Raw genomic sequence first — 24,075 nt, forward strand, 5'->3', positions numbered from 1 at the left:
AATTTGAATGTCTAATTGGTATGATTATGTTTATAATAATAGTGGGCTAAACGACAATTTCTCTTTTCATTTAGTTGGGCGCTACGTTTGGGGAAAGGCTTAAGACAATGCTGAGTCGAAGTACGGAAGCTAAGACACCCCTAACGCACAGCCGGCTGAGTTCCGGTCGCTGTGCCGCAACACGCACTTTACACTGTCATGAACAGCAGTCACCTCGTTCTTTAAGCGATTGCGTTGGAAGAATTGCCTCCGTTAAACTAGCACGGAAATCCTTGCTGCAAATATTCCCCTTAGCTAAACATTTTCTATGGAACATTAAGTCCAAAGTAAAACACCGGCGTAGCATTACAATGGGCTAATAATTGTGTCACTCCCCTACTGAAATGGCATCTTCTCTTACAATAACGTCGTGAAATCAGGAAGCTTTCGACTATACTCATTGTCTAAATTCTAGGTATGATACTTGTCATTTCCTAAGGGCACATATCCTACTTCTTGTTTTAAAAATCGCGTATGAATTTAATTTGGAAACAAATGCTACTTTCAGAACTTATCTGAGAGTTTCACAGTTTACAGGAAAACATACAGTATTTATAACAAACGCAACTATTGTGAGCCTTTGATTTGTTTCTTGATGCTTCTTTATACTGTGCATGTGTCCTCAGTGGCAGAATCCTACGTGATTTCTTCTGTTTCCGCAGTGCACATGAATACTCCTACCCAGTGTGTAACCACTGCCTGGCCAATTCATCTTACAGTCTGGCAGACCTCCTTCATACGTGATGGGGCCTGGAAAGAAGGATTCACAAGGAATTGAACAACTTCCAATCAAAACTTCCCTTCCTTTGAATAGATGATTTACATAATGGTTGGAGACAATCTCATGTTCATGCTTTGGCCGGGTGCCGCTGCCAAGTTCCAGTAAAAACTTTAGCATGAAAGCTTGATCTCCTTAGAAGTTCAAACGTAACAGGATCTCACGGCCGGGCGTTCGCCAAGGAGCCATGACCACTCTGCCTCAACGTGGACTTTCGGTGAAACTACTGGTAATTTCGCTTCTGTTGTTCTCTGCATGCCTACCTCTTACTGCGCATTGACTCAACACTGCACACTACGGTGTAAACACTCATTTATTTTAGCTACCTGCAATATAGAAATAGCACGATTTCCCAAAATCCCTGACAAGGCAGACAAAAGGAAGAGTCCCTATTAAACAATTGGGACATACACAGGGGGAAAATGGGAGATTTGTGTTAATGAGAGTTGGAGTCATTTGTCTCTCTTTAGGAGGCCATGATTCCTCAAGGTGGAGTGATGGATCCCCATTAGAGTGGTCATATCCAACACTTTGTAATGAACTTCACAATCAATCATCACTCAGGGGGAGGGGCCATTGATCTGTGGGTGTGTGTGGGTGTGTGTGTGTGTGAGAACAGAGGACCCACAGTCTATGTCTCTAGGCATGTTTGGCTCACAGCATCAATGACAAGGGGCAAAGGTAGCTTCCTGTAGGTCAGAAGCTATTTTAAACCTACGCTCTTTATCTGAGCTTAAGTGTTGGTCCGGGTTGTGAGCTATACTCTGCTTACGGAGCCCAGACAGCGCTTGCAGAAGCTGGACCAGCTCCTCATGACCACCCACTCCCTGCCGCTTGGTCACCAAAGACTGCAACATTTTTTTAATATTTACCATTGTATTTTTCATACACATCTTTAAAGAATGTTATTTTGAAGGTGCGTTACTGGATCAGCTTCTATTAAGGGGGATTCAAGTTTTTCATTTCCCCTAATTTTCCATGTTGGGTTTTGTAGGGGTCCAAGCAGTGTTTGCTGCAGGATCCAATTTATTTTTTTATTTTTATTTTTTTACATTCCCTTTGGTGAAGTATCAGTAACTGATTGTAAAGAATTTTTGGAGAATTTGACTGTAACACTCTATACGAAGTAAAATTGTGTTTGATTGACAGAGGTGGTACTACAGGAGAGGCAGACTGGGGTCTAAAGGCGGGATTACGGTTAATGATCTGATATTCAAACCTGAAGATGGCAAGTTCAGGGCGGCTCGGTGGCTCTTCCTTTAGCTTTGTTTGTGTGGAGTTTGCACGATCTCCCCGCGTTGTGTGAGAAATGACACACTGTAGGCTAACTGGCAGTTCTAAATTACCTGTAGAGTATGACGGTGCTTGTGCACTATGTGAGACTGGCAGCCAGGCCAGGGTGACCCCAGCCTTGTGTCCTATCCTGCCAGGACCCAGACTCTGGGTCCTCGGTGACACTGACCAGGATTAAGTGGTTTAGATGTCTGCAGTTGCCCAGCGAGGGCGCTTTTAAAATCAGCCTGAATCCTATTGTTACATTCCGGTTAACACAATAATATAACGTTGTATAATAGATAAATCTGGATTCCCGGCGAAAAGGCGAACCCATAGGTTTACTTTATGCATAAAAAAAATCCCAGACGATTTTAAAGAAAAACAAAAACGTGGACTTGTATTGTAGGCAGAATGGAACAGAACTGAATTAAAAGTAAAACTGCAAAGTCTAGAAAGGGACGAATTGCAACAGAGGTTCCGTTATTTAGATGTTTTTAATATGTTTAAATGTGCGTGGATAAAACACTAGTTTAAGTGTCATCCGTTTACCAAAACTCCTTGCCGAAGGAAATTATTTAATACACACACACACAAATATATATATATATATATATATATATATATATATATATATATATATAAATGCCACGTAGTTCGCGTGACGGTGGGACCCGGGGAAGCAGTATTACCTCATCAGCCTCCGCAGGCAGGAACTAGCCGTTTCCTATAGCTGCTGAAATAATGAGAAGGTATTCCGTTGCCTGAGTGCTAATGGAGAGGACGAAGTTAGCGTGGGAATGGGAAGAGATCTTCTGCGGATTCTGCACAAAGGTGCTGTCCTGGGCTCCACATTTCACTTTCGGAACGTGCGCTGTCATTCCACTAATCGTCGTATTACTGGTCGGCAGTGAAGCAGCCGGCTACCGTCTAGCCTGCGCCGAAAGGTTCTACAGCTTGTAACAAAATTAAAAGCCGCAAATTTAATAGCAAACAGCACAAGTCACCAAGATGAAAGCATATGATTCACTTTTTAACGACTGAAGTGGATTAATACTGTCCTACGTGCCCGTCCTCTAGCGTGCATTTCAAGATTTTCTTTGATTTGTACACTCTCAGAAAAAAAGGTAAAAATGTGTACCTTTGCTTGTCGCTGGGGATGTACCCTCAAGGGTCTGACAGTTGTGCCATTAGATGTAGGTATTTGTACCTTTTAAGGTACAGAAATGGGCTCTGAGGAACATTTCTGTACCTTAAAAGTAGAATTTCAAGGGTACAGCGCCAGTGACAAGTAAAGGTACAAATGTTTGCCTATTTTTCTGAGAGTTTGGTATGCTATATAACTTTTAACTAAACTGCTATTCGTAGGTATATTATGGTAAATTAATGCGCGCATGGCCAATTTAATTATTTTTCTATATGATTTTCTAATTCAAATAGGTGTTATATTCGAAAAGAAAACGTGCATGTTAAATGTAATAATAACGTTAATATTTTATTACAATTATCGTTCAAACGCAGAACATGGTGGGGAAATATACTTGTAATTCTTAAATGGGGTGTTTTGCTTTATAACAATGGTGGTGAGGCAGGATCCAGTACAAATCCAAGAAAACGTATCATGTCTTCTCAAATAACGTCATGGAACGCAAGACGGAAGATCTTCAAGTGAACATGATAATGTCATTCTCAAGGCAGATCCTGCTCGGTTGCATTTTGTTTGTATGGATTCTGATGAGCGTGGAATGGCGTCGTCTGAATAAGGATGATAATCAAACACCCGTATCGTGTATTAAAGGTTCTGCTATATCCTCATGGTCCAGGCCCTTGAAGGCCACGGCGATTAGCATAGCAAGTCCCCTGCCTGTTCCTGAGCTCTTTTGATTAAGCACTAACTGAACGTTGCACAGAGCTGACCGACGTCCCATGCGCCATAGATCTGTCATCTTTGATTGACTTGGGACCCTCCTGTCCAGAGCATTTGGCCACGGTGTTCATGCGGGTTATCCTCTTGATTTTCCAGCTCCACATCCCCACAGGACCGATCTATGTTCCGAAAGAGAACAATGTACACTGAGCTGGATGCCGGGGTGGAGCAGACCCCTGGATGGTTTTGGATATCAGGAGGACGAATGGGACGCAGGCTGAACCGGACCTCTATCTCACAATTCCAGCCAGGTTTCTCATGCTCTGAAGGACTTCCAACGTGCGATCGCATATCGGCATGATCCACGCAGCTGTTTGAGACAGATGTTTGTGATGTTGAGCTTATGGACACACCGAGAAGCTTAATGCTGTCATAACTCAGAGATTCAGCCCTCAAAGATGAAGTCAGACACTTATGAACCTTATCAGTTACAAATCTTCTTCATCTGCCTGTGATTGACATTCTTAGGTTTTTATTATGTATAAAACCCATGGTTTGGCAAGACAGCCATCCTATACATTTCTGTCTGCCTCCTCAGTGTATTATTTTCATATATTGTCCTGTTTTCCTTCTGTTCACATATTTAAAATGGCATTTCAAAGCCTGAATGGGCCCAGTAGTATATTTTTTTTCTGCATAATCACTATCCAAATATTTTTATTTTCACGTTTTCCCATACACGGTTTTATATCTATTTCCTGCTTGTACATTTTTTTTATTTCAATGAACTTTGATATGTATGAACTTGACTTCCTGATTATCTTCCCTTTTAACATGAAATGAATTTTTTTTTTGCAAAGGCTTTGAAGGTCTGGCAGCTACAGTTGTGGAACTGCAGTGGGATCTGCATCTGTTTAGAAAGGGGCCATGAATATTTACTTTCTTCTGTGGGGGGGGGGGGGGGGGGGGCGGCGAGGGGGGATAAGAGCAGCTCAATGTTTTATCAAAAAAAGTTTGTGCATCTGCCAGGTCCTTCCGCAGGGGTAGTGGGGGTGTAGAGGACTAAGGGCTGCCAGACTCAGAGCTTGCGGGTCCCGTTCAGGATACGGGCCGGATGGAAGCCCCTTTGAAATGGCCCAAACTGGGGCCACAGGTCCTCGTTTATGGGGAAGGGCTAGTAGCACATTATGGCATCTCTGCCACACACGAGGTCTGCGGATTTTTGCAGGAAAGTTCACGTCCGTTACCTCTAGCCATTAGTGCGCGTATATCCTATAGTTCCATGAAGAGCTAATCCAGGGGTAAAGTCCTAGTTCATCTCCAGCGTGTAAATGTTTAAAGCACCATGTCGGTAGGTAGAAAAATAAAAGGTAGGGTCACATATGAGCCCTTTCTGCAGAGGTGCAAAGTCTAGTTCAGCTACACAAATTCTTAATCGACATTAACTTAAGGGTTTAAATTCATTTGAAGTTGTGCCATATCAATACTTCAAGATAGGCTTAAAGGTTCATCCTTCATTTATGCAATCTATGATAGACAGATAGATGGAGATAGATAGATAGATAGATAGATAGATAGATAGATAGATAGATAGATACATACATACATACATACATACATACAAAGACAGATATTTTATCTATAGATATTTGATCCGTATATACATGTATTGTTGATGTTCAAAACACTGGGTTGTTTGCCTGTATCTATTCTGTTATAGAATTCTGATGTCTGTATCACCTACGGTTTCTTAAGATCCATTTTTCCTCCCAAGATCAGCATTTCTTTGCTATGCTTGAAAACACTGTATTGATACAGGTGACCTCTAAGGCACTGATCACTTTCAATAACCTCTCAGAAATCCATCCTCTCCTACCAATTAGATCAATACATCATGAGATATGTTTTCTATAGTAAACATGTTGACTTAATTGAGTGATCAATTATTTCGCCTACAGCTTCTCACAGCATTTCTGGAATTTTATAATCAAAGACTAACCAGAATCAGCGTTTCATTCAGTGAGTAAAGGGCAAATTAAGCATGGGTGGAAGGAACAATGGGACCTTTTGTTGAATTTAGGATTAGCTACGAGTTGCAGAATTATGGTTGACCGAGGGCGATTGTGTTTTAATTTTAATGCATATTTTCAACATCGGATGGTTCTCAGACACCAGAACTTCCCTGAAAATTCTTGAAGGTCTCCATTGACTTTTCTACGCCTTCCACCGACAGGGGCGGTGCGACAATGCTGGAGTGACTAGTGTTGTACCAGACAGCACTTTGAAGACCCCAGCCAGCATGCCCAAGTGAAGACAACTGGCTTCTGATTGGGTCTCCAGTACTGAGGCTCAGGTGATGCTTCCTGTCGAGATCCAAAAAGGTCCTATTGATCTGAGATGCACCATAGTGCTGCCCCGGGCTCCAAAAATGCAACACATCATATTTCAGGGCACTGGAAAGCCTCTCGTCTGCGCAATTACGGAACGTGTTTTGGGAATTGACTGCACGAAATGTTTAGCGTGTTAATTGTCGCCATTCCCCGTGCAATTTCTTGCATACGTCGTCGTGTGCCGCCCCGCGTGACTCACACTCTTAACGATGGTGTCTCTCATCCTTTCCCTCTTAAAAGTTACCACCCTCGAGAGGCTTGCCGGAGCACGCCCCCTGCGGACGATGCAGCGGGGTGCGGGGGGGGACGCCCAGTGGCCACCCCGGCCTGTGATGTATGGCCAGATGCATCAAATCGCACAAGATAAACAAGCGGTGGATTTCATCAGGACCATCATAGCTTCAATTTGGCTGCCTAATGAGTCAGATCTAGTGGCAGAGATAAAAGTTGTCAGAGGCCCGGCTCTAATGAATTTCTTGCCACTTGTAATCAAGGCTGTCTGTCTGAGGGGGGATGATTAATGGAGCCCAGGAGGATTCCCCCGGCCCTCCGCTTTCATTACAGCTAATGCATTCTCAGGCAAATTAACACAGCGCCATGAGCGCGGCGGCGGCGGGGGAGAGAGACTGATTACAGAAAGGGATGGAGGGAGGAGGCAGAGGGAGAGAGGGATGGAGGGAGGAGGCAGAGGGAGAGATGCAAGGTTGGGCGGGGGGGGGGGGGGGGGCGGTTGTGAGTTTGAAGAGCCGCTTGACATGAAGAGCACGCACGGGCGCAAAGCTGAGCATTTTAAATCTGACCCCCCCACACCCACAGACACACACACACCCACTCTACACCCACAACCCACCTTCTCCCCCAAAAGGTAATTAAGCAGTACACACGTCGATGACTCCGGGAGGGGGGGGCGTGGCATCATGACTCTGTTAAATAGCTAAAAAGGAACCGAAATGATCGAGGCTCCTCCCCTTGGGGGGCTGGCTTTTTATTATATACTGTCCTTCATGATTATAAGCACAGCAGATTTAAAAAAAAAAAAAAAAACCGGACAGTTTTCCATTAGACAGCCCCTCAGTGAGGAAGCACAGCCCTAATTTCCCCATCGGAGGCTTGCAGTCGTCGTGATTACACGAACGCGGATTCCACTTCAGCTCCCGTTATCCACTTCCTGTGCACCATCCTCAGCATGCAACACCGTTCTCTTTCGGGTCGAATCACTCACCGCAGCAACCAGAGTTCTCTCTTCATCTAATGTAATTACTGCCAGGAAAAAAAAAAAAAAAAAAAGAAAATCAGCCTTTCATAAATTGTTTGTAAGCATTCATAAATATTCATACCTGTGTATGACAACAGCATCAGCTGACATCTGTGATAGGATTACGTCGCTAACCAGCTTTCAATTCACCACGTCGTTTGTCATTTATGACTGCGAGTAGGCGTGCTAATTATGGCATTAGCCCTCACCTGACTGTACAGGCACTGTGGAAGATCAAGGGAAGACTTACTACACAGAAATTCAATTAAATTTTATTTGTCTAGCGCACTTTAACTACAATTATATTGTCTCAAAGCGCTTCACATTATCCCTGCCCAGAGCCCCCAGTGAGCCAGAGGCGACAGTGGCAAGGAAAAACTCCCTAGAAGGAAGAAGCTTTGGGAGGGACCTAGACTCAAAGGGGGAGCCCATCCTCCAGGGGCCGGCAGAAGTCGTCAAATGAGCAAGAGCGAGGTCTGTGTGCATGTTAGACACATAGTTTAAATAAATAAATACATAAATAAATAAAGACTGGGCTTGAAATCCCTTTAAAAAGTTCCTGGTCAGTGAAATCTACAGAGAGGGTAGGATTGACGGACCGATTATTAAATTTATTTCTGGCTACTGGGCTGATGCATGTCCCTAATAATTATAGTAGCAGCAACAACAGGAATAATACTAATAGCAGTAACCACGATAATAAAAATACATGATGATATGGAACATTCTGGCACATGCATGCGTCCAGACGATGCCCCGCTCCACTGCCCTGCCTTCAGAGGCGAGACGAGGGGGTCAGCTGATTTTATCTACTGTTCACGCTTTTACACACGGCTTCACGAACCCCCCCATCAGGCAAACTAACAGGCACGGAGGCCGACCGGCCGCCGCGCACCAGCGTGCTGAGGCTAATTGCCTGCTGATCGGCGTCTGGCCTGTCCCACCTGACGGGGAGTAAACAAGCCGATTAGCGGGGAGAAAGCCGTGTTCCGGGGGTGGCTCCTTCCATTAATCATCAGGCCTTGCAAAGTCTATTACACCGAAACAGTCCAATCGCAAGGCACCAGGCCAGGCTGGACTGATGTTATGGTCTAAACAAAACACCAATATTGTTGCTGCTCATGGTGGGAAGTATTTCTTTTTATTTCCAATTAGGTTGTTGTTGGAGATCTATAGACACAGTCACTGCTTCGAGCATCTTAGGACAATAATAGGTCAGTAAACATGTCCACCTGGCCCTGATGTAACCCGAGTTAACCACAAGTCGAACCGCCATTTACCAATACCAGTTCTAGCCAGCTTTATTGTTAGCAATACCAGTTGATAACGACGCATTAAGTAGTATTTTTTAATACAGAAACACAAATATGACATAAGTGCTAATAAAGAACATCATGGGCGTCGCCACCGTTAAATCTGAGGGGGGCGCGTCTCTCTCACATTTCGTAATTATTCATTTGGACCTGCCCACATTTAACATGAAATATTAGTTTTATGCCAGTGTGTCCCCCCTCCCCACACCATTCAAAATGCTTCTGATGTCCCTGAACGGTATACAAGTACAGCCTTCACTTCTGTTCATAAAGGGAGCAGCCATCTTGAATTCCGAGGAAGGGGCTTTAGTTGTTCCTCCGACTTTCCGAATCCAGCTGCAGTCACCACCACGTCTGCCGACGGGCCCCTGTAGCCTCACTGAAAGGCGCGACTCCCTGGGGGGCGGGAGGGTTAAGGGTCATACATCCCCACCCCAAATCATGACCGGCCTTCCTCCTTGGTCACCACGGATTAGAGGGGATTACCGAAGATAACCAGGCTTGATGACAGCAAATTCAGCATGGTGCAAAATCGCAAAAGCACATGCCAAAGCAGAAGGGGGGGGGGGGCATGGGGCTTTGCAACCCCCACAAAGTAAAAACAGCCTTGTTACGCTGCAGTTTGAGAACTTAATTTCCACCGCCAAGTGATTCACGTCCTTCAGTAACACTACAGACTTCCAATGAAATCCCTTGTTCATACCAGCAACAGCAAGGCTAAAGATTTCAGTCTGCGAAGTGGGAGGGAATAGAGAAGATGTGGAGGGTGCGCGAGGTGCGCGAGGTGCGCGAGGTGCGCGGGGTGCGCGAGGTGCGCGAGGTGCGCGAGGTGCGCGAGGTGCGCGAGGTGCGCGGCCAGTCGGGCAAACCTGCGGTTAGCTTCCTCAGCTCCGCCTTCTGCTGCTCGGGTTCGGCCCCGGCGCCTTTTCCTCTCACACGTAGCGTGGCAGGCTAAGCGAATGAAGCGACAGACACCCAGCACAGCAGGAAACGCTAAATAAACAACAACGTCGACTCCACAGGCTCTTATATTCCCCATTCAGGGAGGCTACATCATTTTATTTGAGCATTTATTAATGTATCAACAGTCGTCCAAGCACACAGCAGGTTATTAGTTTTTTTTTTTCAGTTTTTGCATTTTGATTCATGTTCTCAAACGCAAAAGGGGAGAAAAAAATTAAAAAAACAATATTTACATACTGCAATATAAATATGTCAAATATACATTATTATACACAAAGTAGCTCACATGGTTAGACAATGTGTGCACATTGAGAACCGTAGTACCTTAAATACATTTAGAAAATAATGACGGGGAATGCAACATCAATTCAACTGTATTGTACACAGTGGGCATACAGTTACAACGTGAGAGAGGGGGAGGGAACATCTGAAAGCTTATTGGTTGACTTTTTCGATTGGCACATGCCCTGCCCAAACAAGTTCCAGATTCTGGGCCCATGGTATCATCATAACATTGGTATCCCTTTAATGATTCTTCTACCTCAAATACATATAAAAACATAACAATGATGGGAAAAAAAAATACTTCAGCAGTTTTCAATCACCGCTACACTCAAAGAGAGGGGACGCACCGACAAGATTCACTCTCCATGTGTCTATCTTGTAAAGTCTACCTACATATTCTGTCTATACACTATTTTCTTTGGGAATAGTTGCATTGTTATGGTTTTAAAAACCAGGCAACGCATTGTTAACGCAAAGATGCAAGGGGAGAACCGAAAGTGGACCCCCTAAAATACTGATACATTTATACATCTTTAGCTCAGACTACAAAACTACCCAACCAACAGACTTGCTTTTGAACCTCTGGGTTGTTCAGGAGGCTCTGATATACACAGTTGAGGTCTTAAAATGGTTGTGTCACCACACTTCTCCAAAAAACCTTCTAACAGGCACCTTCACGATGGTACTTCCTACCGAAAAAGGGTTCAGCTTTCCCGAGCAGCTGATGTTGGTTCTTCTCAAATGACAAGCCAGGCCCAACTCTGAAGAACCTCACCCTTCTTCTCCTTTTCGCCAGTTGGTGCCCTCGCAACTGTAAACTCGAGAGGAATTTCAGGGGGGAGATTCTCCAAAAAGTATGACGTATTTCTGTGGGGGGGCGAGGGGGATGGGTGGGGGAGCAGCCACCCAGAGAATCACAGGAGGTCATTAAGCAAAATCTGACTTCTACTTTGCGACACAAAGATGGACTACGTTCCGAAGCAAGTCTAGAGTAAATCCACGACGTTATGGACTAAAATGTCAGCCAAAATAGGAAAAGCTACTTTTTACACATTTCTGTACACTAACAAATTCCCCATCCCCCATCATTTATTCAAAGAAACTGTACACATTACATTTGAATATCCTTCACTCAGATCCTCACATAGAACTGTTCAGGTCAGGAGATGCACCATCCACACAAGCAGCGATACCACAGGTCACAGCGGCAGCGTATATAGGTGGTCTAGTGCATGGATCCACAGGCAGAAAGAACAGGAAGTGGAATTACAGCCCATAGTATATGTTGTGATTAGGGGGGGGGGCTTCCAGGTACCACAGTGGCAGAGAGGATTCAGAAAGCCAAAAGAGAGGAATACGCTAAACAGTTCCACAGCTAGCACAAAGCAGACTGATCTCAGAGCAGTGCTGAAGAACAATTTTGATCCAGGACTGTATGACTATGGAGTAGGACACGAGCAGCGAAAACAGCCGTGATTTTAGGGTCAAACAAGAGACAGAGCAATGGCGATTTTAAAAGCATTTTCAAAAATGCAACTCAAACAAAATACCATTTGAAATCCGGCATCATCAGTCAATTGTCAGCAACTAAACCCTTTCATACACAAGGCAGCACTGCTAGGCCAACGACAGTGATGTCATTCACAGAAGAGGAGATTGTCCCCGTGAAGCCCTTGGTCGTAAGCCTTTTCGAAAACCGAGAACACAAACTTTGGAAAAAGATGGCTTGTTATATTAGCAATAGCCGGCAAAGATGTTCAAAATCCAGCTACAGGAAGGCAACAGCCCAAATGATGCTGTAACTAATGGGTCAGGAATCCAGAGGTACTGATATCCGTCCAAGAGCCAAGAGAACAGGGCCAGGCCCCGGAAGCCGATCTGCCAATCACGCGCTGCCATTTGGGTGGGAGTCAAAGAGGCCACATTTCTTGTAAGGAACCAGGAACAAACACTGTCCTTTGCCACAACCATTCCACACAAGTTAGTCATTTTTCCCCCCCTTTGAACCAGCAGGGCTATTACACACCAACTTCAATGCGTGCCAATAACAAAGGGCACTGCCAACGACTTGAAACAAATAAATAAACGCCCCCCCATCCCCCACCCATCGCCTGGCAGCTGCTGCAATAGTGACTTCAAACACTGGGCAGGGCAGCTTCCCCCAGGATAACACAAGCTCAAGGTTTGCAGCGCCTCCACTGAGGAGCAGCGGAGGATCATTAAGGCTACAAGAAGAGGAGGTATGCCTGAGACACGAAAAGGTGTGTAATCGGGGGCCACGAGCAGGATGGGGGGGCTAAACAAGGAAATCTGGTCCCTGTTCCCTGTACCTGCACGTCACACCACAAAGCACAGTAGGAGGCCTGGGCACCTGCCATGGAGATATCGGTCGGCTCCCCTGTATCGTGGTGGGGACACGTGTCTGCCACAGGGGGCGGCTCCGTGTCACAGCAGCAAAGCCTTATGGGAAGAGGCCTGGTTCTGAAGGCAGGAACCGATAATTAAGGAATCTCAACGGGGGAAAGCATCTGATCAAACGAGAACTGACCGGCAGCTGCTCGACTAAAACTCTCGCCTCGGCCAGATGGGTGAATCTATCCATTTGTCTCCCAGTACTGACCAGGGGGGGGAAGACCATCTTATGCAGAAAAACTTGATGAAATAACTCAACCCCATCAAGCCCTCTGCTTTTAACTTTGGTGTAATGGTTCTTATTCGTGAAACGTTCATTTTAAGCACAATTTTTTTCTTACATCTGCAGTCTTAGCGATCACTACATTTTTATCTTATATGCCAATAGGTCAAAGGGCATATCAGTTTGATCGAATCGGGTTAAATGTATATTTGTTCTTTTGACGTTTTTGTTGTGATTTTTCAAAGCCTCAAATTTTTTTGCCATAAAAATGAAATACCAACTTTTGGCATGAAACTGGCAAGATCCCGGTTTCATTAAAGGAAATCCAATGTAAACCTGTTGAAAAACCAAACAATTAAAAAACCCTACAATGAAACTCGCTAATTTTAACAATAATTATAAGTATTATAATAACTATAATAATAACATCCACACCAAAGACAACCACATTATTTCCAAAGCTGCGGTAATTTCCAGAAATATGCTCAAGTCAGTGTCACTGCAGACTGCTTCCCCGTCGACGCTGCTCTGCTCCAAGGCTCCCGCACTAGATTCCTGTTAGTAGGTTAAAAGAACCTCCCACACCCCCCATAAAAAAAGTGACCGCGGCACTGGATTATCCTTGTTCTCTTCCTGTGGCCACTGGAGGCCCCGGGTCACTCAGGTGAAGTCGTCGTGGGCATAGAGGGTGAGGGCTACAGGAGAAGCAAAAGTATGAGATGCACATGGAGGCAGTCAGTCCTCCCCGCCACTAGATGGCGCTAGCGCTGCGGCTCAGCTCGCCCTGGGCATTATTGTTGTTGGCGTTGGGGTTGGTGCCGCGGCGGGCAGTGGTGGGCGTGGGCATGTTGCTGTCGTTGGGGCAGCCGTGCTGGAGCAGGATTTCGGCACACTCCTGGCTGCCCGACCGTCGCGCGTAGGCCAGCGGCGTCATTCCCCGGGCATCGCGGCTTTTCACATCCACGCCGTACTGGGTAGGGGGAGAAGTTAAGACGGGAATGATTCACTGTCACCCCCAAAGTGACCAGGCTTCTAAACCCATCAAAGAGGAAATTACACTGGAAAAATTTGTGATAAGCAACAAGCCACCAGTACGACAACAAACTGGTGAACCTTACATTCCCTCTGAGACTTGTGGCAAATGGACAATCACTTGGCCCCAGTGGGACAAGAGCGCCCCCCCTAGTGGCGGAAAAGTGGCCCGGGGCCCCTCACCCAGACGAGCAGCTGCGTGACCACCACGTTGGCCATGGCGCAGGCCAGGTGCAGGGCGGTGCGCCCGTCGCCGTCTCCGTACGTCTCGTTGACCTCCTCCTTGGTGCCGTGAGCCAGCAGCAGCACCACCATGCGGAGGTCGTCCTCAACCACGGCGCGCAGCAGCTGCTGACCCAGCGGCACGTCCGACGGCGGCAGCGGTAGCAAGAACAGTTTCTGCTCGTACTTTGCCCGGATCCAGCGCTCCTTCTCCTCCCTGCCGATGGAAAAAGTCTTAGAACTGGGGGCCCCACACCTGCACTAACAGGACCCGCTGTTGTACCCTTCAGCCGACAATTACTGAAACATAACTTCTGTGAACACAAATCTGTATAATAACAAAAATAAAACTGCGTTAGACATTTAAGGAACAATTAGTATCATAACGAACAGATTTTAGAATTTGGGGGGAGAGAAGGGACAGCGAACTAAAAGAGAGACACACGAGGGGTGTGTCCGCCCCAGATACTGAATTAGGTGTCACTCCTCACCCAAAATGTAGACGTTTACATTTTAATTATTAAAGTCAGTCCCCCCCATATCAAACTCTCACACCACTGGCCAGGAGGAATAGCGGGTGAAGACATGGACCTTACACTTTCCACTTGAGATCCCAGGAGGGTTTAGCTGTCGTACCTTGAGTAAAATCTGCACAGGGAAGCATAATCTTAGGAATTAGTGCCCTTAATGAGCAACGGGACGCAATAGGGTTGGGGGGGGGGGCCTGACAGTGTCAGTGGTGGGGGGGTTAAGCTCAGCTAGCTACCTAAAGGTTACACATTGTGAGCAGCATGTCTGCCATGGACAATGCAGGGGGGGGGGTAGCGGGGGGAGCGTATTTTTATCAGTGCTGTCAGGCCGAAAAGCGGCGGTCCCACAATGGGCGGGCCGGCTCCTTCTCCTCCGTTTCCCCTGGGTGAGGGGCCGCTACCCAGCCGATCGATGGCGCTTGAATGGCGCGGAGAAAGAACCGCGCTTTGGCCGAGAAAAAGGAGAGCCCTTCTGCCGGGCCCTCCAATTCTATCTGCCACCATCTCCGCCCCCCCCATTCGGATGGAGCCAGAGACACGAATCGATATCCCGACGACTGAGCATGCTCAGTACGGCGCCGACCTCTGACCTCGCGCCCCGCTGCGTGATAAGGCGAGTGAAAAGGGGCTGTTGTCTGCGTGTCTGGTTGAGTGACAGAGAGAGCGGCCAGCGCCGATAGCGACAAACACCGCGGCTGCCTCGACTGACAAGCTCCCCCCACCCCACCCGGCCCTCGAGGGGTGGTGGGGGGGGGGGGGTTAGCCGGGCCACCGGGAAGGCCTACATCATGGCGGACACCTTGCAATCTGCCGCCACTGACCACATCCATCGGCCTGTCGACCAGGGCTGCCAGCAGACAGGGTGACCGATCCAGAGGCGGGCAGTGACCCAGAACACGCAGGAAAAGTAACACAGCGGTTCTTAAGTGAGTCTGCGGGACAACAGCATGGTCAACCAGGCAGAAACTGCAGTCATAAAAAAAACAAAATAATAATAATAAAACAACATGGTAATCTCACAATTACGGTAATAACTGCCAAATAATGTGTTCAACAAAAGAGATACGTTTTTAATTATGATCAGCAGCAGTGGGAACAATGATAGAAAAAAATGTAAATGGAGACAAACGCACTAAACAACCCTCCTCATTACACCCGCAAACAATAACAATGGCAGCCTTCATAATCAGTGGCCCCTCCCTCAAGGAGGAAATTTACAGACTAATATGTCACCTGCCAGCGGTACTGCGGGCCGCCCTCTGCCTAACGGGAGCCCCTCACCCGGAATTTAACTGCAGGACTTAATTATCTCCTTGCTCCGCGGTGACTGGATCATCTCTGTCACTGCCAAGGAGGCCTCTGAACTGCGGGTGCCGGGCCCCCAGCTTACAGGGGGGCGCAACCTCGCCCCATCAGGCCGGGCCCTCAACACGGGTGCTAAGTCTTACGTGCTAAGGGGGAGCGCAACCAAAACGGGCACAGTGAGAGTTACCGAACTCTCACAAGCGGCCACATCATGTTAAGACAGTGACTTAAGTTTCACCAAGGAATCAGGAGGTCGGTTTCGCAAAAGGACGGAAAAAAAAAGCCACTTTACTTTTGATTTTTTTGAATAGTATGTTCATTTCACTAAATAAGAAAAATTACTAATAATCAACTACTTGGGGAGCCCCCGTCTTGCGAATTGTTTGTCACTGGGAGCCAGAACCGTCCCTCCGTGACGTAGAGAGAAAGAGTCTTTACCTCAGTTCAGTCCCTGTTACAAATTCCCCCCCCGACCCAGAGTTGTCCCCAAAGGGGAGCGTGGGAGTGGATTTATGGTGCTAATCCTCGCCACGGGGGCCCCAGTCGCTCAGCGTACGTGGACAAGCGCATGGGGTGGATCAGTGATTCCGTACGCGGTATGTTACCGACGCCACGGCCGGACAGCCCAGGGGGTCCCGCAGCTCTGCTCCCTAAGCGGTAATCAGCCCACGAACACTTCGCACTTACAGCCCTCTGCCGCCACCATGACCCATAATTCTCCCACGGAGAGCCGGGACAAACCTGCAGAGCAGTGGTGTCGGGTTTAAAAGACACAAGTAATGAACAGTTTCACAAGGCCGAAGTGGAAACGAGTGCATTCCCCACCTCTCGCCACCCCCCCCCCCCCCCAGAAGTGGAGCTGGGCAGTGCGGAGCTACACAGCATTCGGGTTTCACGTGGACCTCAGGGCAAAAATGTGAAGCATCAGAAACTGCATCAGAAGTCAGGTGCATCCTGGGTCGCAGGATCCCGTTGCACGTCCTGCGGGAAGGTGGGCTTTGGGGGAGGGGGGGGGGCTCCGCGACGCCACGCATCTGCGGGGCGTCCATTTCTGAAGGTTTCCGGCAGTGTCACTTGAAAGAGAGATGGCAAGGGGGGGGCAGGTTAAAGCTGTGATGCCTCCCCCCCCCCCCCCTCTTTGTTGGCCATATAAAAACAAACGGAGGTGAAGTTTGGGGTTTGGGGAAAAAACAGAGTGAGTCTGAATGGGCACTTCCTCCCAGCAGGAAGCCAAACACACACACAGCAGATTTAGCATGTCAAAGCTGGGGGCTGGTGAGGGGGCAAGCGATGGAAGAAAGTGGAGCTTCTCCGTGGGGGACAATATTCAGGATATCGAGCAGATGACACCCCCCTCGCCCCCACACACCCACCCCAAGTGTACATAGTTGCCGTGAACACTGGGGTTGCTTGGGGGACGGGGGACAGGAGATAGAAGGGGGGTGGTGGGGGGGCAGAGAGGGACAGACACTGCGTGAAAGCAGATGTTTCTTCCTGTTCTTGCCTCAGGTAACGAGCAGCAGCGGCATCGCGGGCGAAATCCCGCGAGAACCAGCGAGTCGGACCGCGTGGATCTGGGTTTGTCAGGAAACCTCCGACCGTCCGGGACAGCTCTAACGCATCTCGCTTTTGTTACAAAGCCACGGTCGGCTAACCCGGCGTGTATTCCGCCGAGGACGCCGCCGCAGACTCAACGTTAAACCGACGGCTCGCTGGAAGCCAGTTAAGCCAAGGCTGCGGAAAACAGAGGCACTTATTCTCAGGTCCGGTCTTTTTATGTGACTTTGCGTTAAAGGCACAAGCTAAAGGCACAGTAGCAACCGCGCACCTTTAAATATCTCTGCGTCAGCGGCTCTGTCCTTGCTAACTCTTAGCCAAACAACGGTTACCCGCCTCGACCTACATAAATGGCAGAGAGAGTCCCCAGTAGGGTTAAAAGCACATGACTGCATTCAAATAAGGAGGAACAAACACAGATAATTAGTCAGGCCAGGAACACAAAAGCAAACAGGGATTTATGGGGGAATAAGAGGCCGTAACGGAGGGTGAGCTGGGGGAGGTGTGCGTCTGCGTGTGCGTCTGCATGTGCGTGACGGGGGAGGCAGTGAATGACCAATCTGCTTCCCTCCCATGAAGGTGCATTAGTAAACACTGTGTGGGTGGGGCTTTGGGAAAAGGCTCCTCCCACTTTTCACACAACTCAGACCCTCCTAAACAATCAGGGCATGATAACACCCCCCCCCCCACCAATTCCCCAGCATCCCACACCATCCCTCTAGGCACTGAATTCACAACAGAGACATCAAACATGGACGCAAAGAAAGAGAGAAGGGTCTGGGTGGGGTAGTCGGGGGTGGGGGTGGGGTGGGCAACTATCTAAACAACCCGCCCAGCTGGGGGGCAGGCTGTTTGAGAGTCAGTCAGACTCATGTAGCCCACCATTTCCCTTCCAGAAAGAGAGGGGGGAAAGTGAAAAGTATCCCATTGAAGACACCAGGACCCCAGGCTTCAAAGGTTGCTAGGGGCCGCAACGGAGGGAGTGACACAGTAAAACTCCAAATAGGAGCCCTCACTCCCAGCAGACAGCCTGCTGCCTTTTTGTTTCGCAGCCCTGCTTCATTTTTCCTGTTAGTCAGTCTGCCGTTTTACCATTTCGTTCGGTTTAGTAGCAGACGCCATGGATGGTTTTAAATAAAACTATTTCTCCTGTCCAGAGTTTTCTTTTTCAGCCTAGGATGCGACACACGGGTCCGCTTCTGATCTCCGTAAGACCAAACCATCAACAACAATCACCTGAATATGATTTTTAAGATATTAATAAGGTGACATGTTAAAATGTAAGCATTTCCGCATAGATTTAAAGTACACTAACAGAACTTTTAGCTTGGAATCACAGAAAGTTCCAGGCTCCCACCAAAATAATGAGACACAGCAAGGTAGCAATGCTGTGGCAGGAACATAATGTTCACATGATTCTGTTGACAGTTTTCTACCAGATCACATGACGTGATACACAGAGATCGCATGCTTTCTGCTGGGCGCTACAGCCAACGGTCCCCACATGCAACATCACTACATCCTCACTAATAAACACGTTTGGAAGAGCTCATGGAATTTTCTAGATTTTCATACGCGAGTATTTTTTTAATTCATTTATCTATTTGTGATTTCCATTTTGACCGGCTGCATGGAACTGAAAGCTACTTTTTAATAACCCAACAATAACAATTCCTTCTTTGAAAGTAACTGCGACTTTGAAACACCACTCTTATTTGAAGTACTTAGCATTTCAGCCACTTCAAAACTGTAAACAAAGGTCAGAAAAGGCGGGAAAATGCCGTAAATCGGCCGCAGTTCCACAGTTTGGTTTATAAACGCTGGAGGCGGCGGGCAGCGGGAAGACTGAGCAGTCGGAGCTCATTAAAATGCTGCTGGTCAATGTTCCCGGCCGCAGCGAGACTGAACAAGGCGACTGAACAAGGCGACTGAAGCCCGGCCCGGGACGAACAGCGCGAGCTTTTCAGCACAATAGCTTCTGGTGAGCAAGCGCGTTAGACGTCGAAGGAGGCTTTGAATTCTGACGCCCAAAATGGTAGCCTAATAAGTATCAGTCCGTTAAGCAAAGAAATTAGCCCGATGTAGCTGCACAGCCGCAGTTTCAGTCCCAGGGTGAAGGCGCCGCTTAGCTGCAAATGAATAAATCAATAATTTAAGGACCGCTACCCTCCAAACGGGCAGGGCTGGTGGACCCCTAAGTCACTCTATACACATGCTAATGTAGATAAACAAACAAGGAATTTATACTGAACTACAAACATCGCGTCTTCCTCTAAAAAAAGTAAAACTTTAGTCAAGTGCTTATTTCCGGCAGCCAAGGGCCATAGTACAAGCACTGACAATTTTGTAAGAAAAAATAAAGAAAAGAAAAAGAAAGAAAGAAAATAAAAACATACAAGGATAATCTGATTTACCTGTTACTGGCCCAACGAGCAGCTGCCAGGGTGGGAGTTGATCAAGTACACAGATAGCGCAGGCTAACCAAGAAACATGCTAATATTTGCATACAAAAAGGCAGCTGACCAAAGGAACTAATTACTGAACATTTGGTGTTTCCTAACAGACGGTAATTGCACTTCACATGCTGGCCACTAGGGGCACGGCTGATGTCCCGGGCACAGGGAGGTGAGCATTAATACAACTGTCAGAATCAGCCAGGCAAAACGGGGGGGGGGGGCCTGCCTGTCTGCTCAGGTGCGGGCATGGGCACACCTGCGGCCCAACAAAGAGCAGGCTCCCAAAGGCTAATTAAAAGAAACAACAACAATAATAATAATAATAATAATAATAATAATAATAATAAAGTCAAGCATGCAATTAGTCACGTTCATCCATCCATCCATTTTCCAAACCGCTTATCCTACTGGGTCGCGGGAGGTCCGGAGCCCATCCCGGAAGCAATGGGCACGAGGCAGGGAACAACCCAGGACGGGGGGCCAGCCCATCGCAGTTTAGTCACGTTCATTCTGACCTAATCAAAAGTCCTTCAGAGTAAAATCCCCTTCAAACTGAGCCATTGGTAAATAAATACTCATAAGAGATGCAGCAGGAACTGGTAGGTCTGTGCTTTTAAGAACACAGAGGAAAAACATCCTCGAGCTTATAACTGGGCTGCAGACCTACACTAAAATAAAATAAAAAAAAAAACAAACGTTCATTTATATAAGATTGCTGTAACGCGGCCATTTTCTGCAGCAACAGCATGTATTCCATGTGGAGGGGTGTCACCGGAGGCCGGCCAGCGATGGCCCCGCCCACGGCCAGCCGGCTCGCTGCATCCTCCCCCCGCCAGCGCTCATAATGAGAGAACACCGGGTTCCCCCGGCACAGAGCACCGGACGCCACGGCTGCTGTAATTAATTTGTCTAAATTAATTAGCCGGCCCTCTGTGCAGTCTCCCGGCAAGGCTGGCTCTGTCCCGGGCTCCGCCAGAAGGGGGGGGGGCGCCCCAGAGCTCCTGCAGCTCCTCGTTTTCCCAGCCCTGGCTCATGCCACCACTGCCCTCTTGCAGCGCTGCGCTCAGCAGGCTAGCATGCGGCGCGTAGCCGCTAACGCTAACGTCTGCTCCTGTCAGTAACCTCCTCCTGGCGCCCAGTGAGCCTCGCGAACATCACATATGTTCATCTCATGAATCGAACGGGAGCCCAAGGCTTCAAAACCAACCCACCCCCCACCGCAAACCAGCTACACCTGGTGTTCACAGGGGGTCCGCACGTTTCTGCTCTTTAATCACAGAGTCGGCTACAAGGACAGATTTTCTCTTGATAAAGACAACCGGAACGCAGCGAAATTAAGAATACTCCAAGAATCGAACGTTTAAGAAGCCATCACCACGCAACGTCCCAATGAGTGACGACGGTGGGCGGTTCAGCTCCGGCCCTGGGAGAGAAGGGAAGGAGTTAAAAATGGAAGAGGGTGGGAGAGGCAGGTTTGGGGTGGGGGGTTAGTGGTGTGATTCATTTTTATTACTGCTGGGCCCCTGCGGGCTGCGTGAGCGGCAAATTATTTCTGAAACAAAGTGGGGGTCTTCGTCAGAGCTATTACCTGCACTGGCCAAGGGCAGAGAGAGGCAGGGGCCGCTGACAGAGATGGCCGCTCCTGTGAGCGATAGGCATCCACAGATGGGCCCGCTTCAGGACATCGCCGAAATGAGAGGGGGAGAGGGGAGCGGCAGGGGCAGTGGGGTGGGGGAGAAGGTGAGGCAGTGCCCGCGGATGCTGTCGCCAGCAAGTAATCCCCCCCCCCCCGCCATCGCCGCCCTGCTGGTCCGCCAGGCAATTAGAGGGGACATGCAAAACACGACAACAGCCCCGTGCTAATTAAATGAACAACTCCCCTCTGAAGTGCTGGCGTTGGTTGCGCCCCCCCCCCCCACAACGCCGACATTAACAGCCCCTGGACGGCACCGCAGAGCCACGGGTCCCTAACGACGGCCGGCTTTTGGACAGAGACATTGGCCAGTTAGCACGGTTAGAGAACAGTGTTTCACTCTGACATGCTTCTCTCAGAATTTATGAGCCTGATGAACCACATTCACGTCATAGCAAGGAAAGACACAGGCTTCCATTTTGGATGCTCTTATCGCTCTTAAAATCCTCTCTTCCCCTTTCATGCCAAAACCGTGAACATCTGCCCACATTAGCCTCGGCCCTAATTAGGCGAACTGCTGGCAGGGGTCAGGTACCGTACTGTTCAACGTAAACAACGTCTGCTGTACCGTTAAACAGTACGATAACCGTCCAGGTGTAAATACGGTCAATTATTTTGCTTAAACAGTGAGAATTAATATTACTAAAATTTCAAACTTAAAAAGCATTTTAAACAGGAAAGAGGACCGTGGGAAAGTGGACGTCTGCAAACGTGGAGACGCTGGAGAAGATGGCTTCTGACGACAGGGTGTGAGGAACCACAGTTAGGGTCTGCAATCCATCACCATTAGCTGCGTATACTCAGTACCAATTAGCACATTAATTATAATTATAAAAACAAACAATAATAAGTTCTAAGGTGACCTTCAAAGGTGTTTTGTTAACTTTGCTCTGACAGGTTTTCCACGGCAGGTGAATCAGCCCGTACCCTCCAATCAGCATGCGTTTCAAATGGACAGGTACATGGAGACAGGGCCGCACGATTCCATCCAGTCGCAGTTCCATGTGCGGTTTTTACATGTCCTGCCGGTAGCCTGCCCATCGGTCAGAAGGCATGAAGATCACCTGAATGCTGTTAGCTCATATGCACGCGCACGTTCGTGTTTGTCACCCTGCTACATACCAGAAGCCGGTTCCAGTGACCCTGTTCCAGGGTTGTCCGTCATTTCTTCCTGACTGGTTTAAACATCGCCGCAGAATAGAAACGCCAACACCCAAGCGCGTTCTGTCACGCCGCGGCCCTGAGCCACCAAGCCATTTTGCCCGTAATTCTGAGAAGATGCGAACAGGCCCAGTCTTGTAGCACGGAACCGAGGAGATTCCCGCTCACCGCCAGCTAGGTGGCGCATCGCTAAGGTTAGGTGTCACCAGAGCGAACGAAAAGCACTCACTGCAGCGTTTGGGAAGGAGCGTGCCCACACACGTCAGGCTGGCACGTGTCACGAGCCCGTTGAACGTCACCCAGCCAATCCCGGGATGGCGAACGAGGCGCGACTCCACCACCGTGGAGAGACAAGCCGGCAAAACAAGATTTATACTGCTAACGCGAGGGTTTCAGTCAAGCAGATCTGCATGATACAATCGCCGTTTTTTTATTTATTTTTTTATTATACCTAATTAGCATAAAGGGCTAAAGAGTATGTGAGGGACAGTATGGAAATTACTTATAGGACATTGTAGACAAAACAAGACATGTGAGTCTAACCAGGACTGGGGGGGGGAGTGCAGTGGGGGGCACCGACTGGATCAGGAGAGGATGTAAGAAGTGATCAGGGGTAAGTAAATACCTGGCCACCGCTGTTGCCACTCTACATCGAAATAATAAAAATGAAATATGGATTATTTTACTTTCTAAGAGGAACCATTAACAGGACCCCCCCCTATGTATATAACTGGTCCCTGATGGCCACCCCAATCAAAATTTCCTGCAGGCGCCACTGAACAGAATGCATATCTTTAATTTCACTTGATCTTCACTGTATGGTTTCCAGGTACTGTTGTGATACTGGACTCTCTTAAACATCTTAATCTTTATCGTCAGCGGTCCTGGATGTGGGGGGAGTGGAAGCCTGTGGGTCTGCTTGGTTATTAGCAGTTACCAGGGGCAGGCTGGTAAATTAGGAAACACCCTAACGGGCCCATTCACACAGAAAATGTGTCTTTCTATTTCCAGTGCAAGCATCCCTCCTTTCGGGAACTCGAGGGGATCGGATCGGGTGCGACATTGAGAGGCGCCGCGCCGTAGGCCGTCGGGCCGCAGACTGGTGAAGGCGAGTCGGAGATGAGAACCAGTAATCTCTCCGTAGATCAAAGCCCGCATACTGTACACCCCCGGGACAAAGTCGGGCCCCCCTGCCTGTCCCATCTGCGCGATCCTCTGGACAGATTCTCGCGCCCTGAAAGCCGAGGACGAGATACCGGCGCGGGTGTATTTCAGGAGCAGCCAAACAGTGGTCCGAGGCTCTCAAAGCTATCTCCACAGAT

General features: G+C 48.1%; 1 protein-coding gene across 1 annotated transcript in view; it reads right to left on the reverse strand.

Annotated features, from left to right (window-relative positions):
- Positions 1 to 9,938: 9,938 nt before the first annotated feature.
- The window catches only part of agap3 (ArfGAP with GTPase domain, ankyrin repeat and PH domain 3), a 47,831-nt gene continuing 33,694 nt past the window's right edge, over positions 9,939 to 24,075 (reverse strand). Inside the window, 2 exon segments of the mRNA XM_049010244.1 lie at positions 9,939 to 13,767; positions 14,013 to 14,268. Of these exon segments, the coding sequence (XP_048866201.1) occupies positions 13,549 to 13,767; positions 14,013 to 14,268 (475 nt within the window). The 3' untranslated portion in view covers positions 9,939 to 13,548.

Source organism: Brienomyrus brachyistius, chromosome 4 (assembly GCF_023856365.1).
Source record: "Brienomyrus brachyistius isolate T26 chromosome 4, BBRACH_0.4, whole genome shotgun sequence".
Taxonomy (NCBI): domain Eukaryota; kingdom Metazoa; phylum Chordata; class Actinopteri; order Osteoglossiformes; family Mormyridae; genus Brienomyrus; species Brienomyrus brachyistius.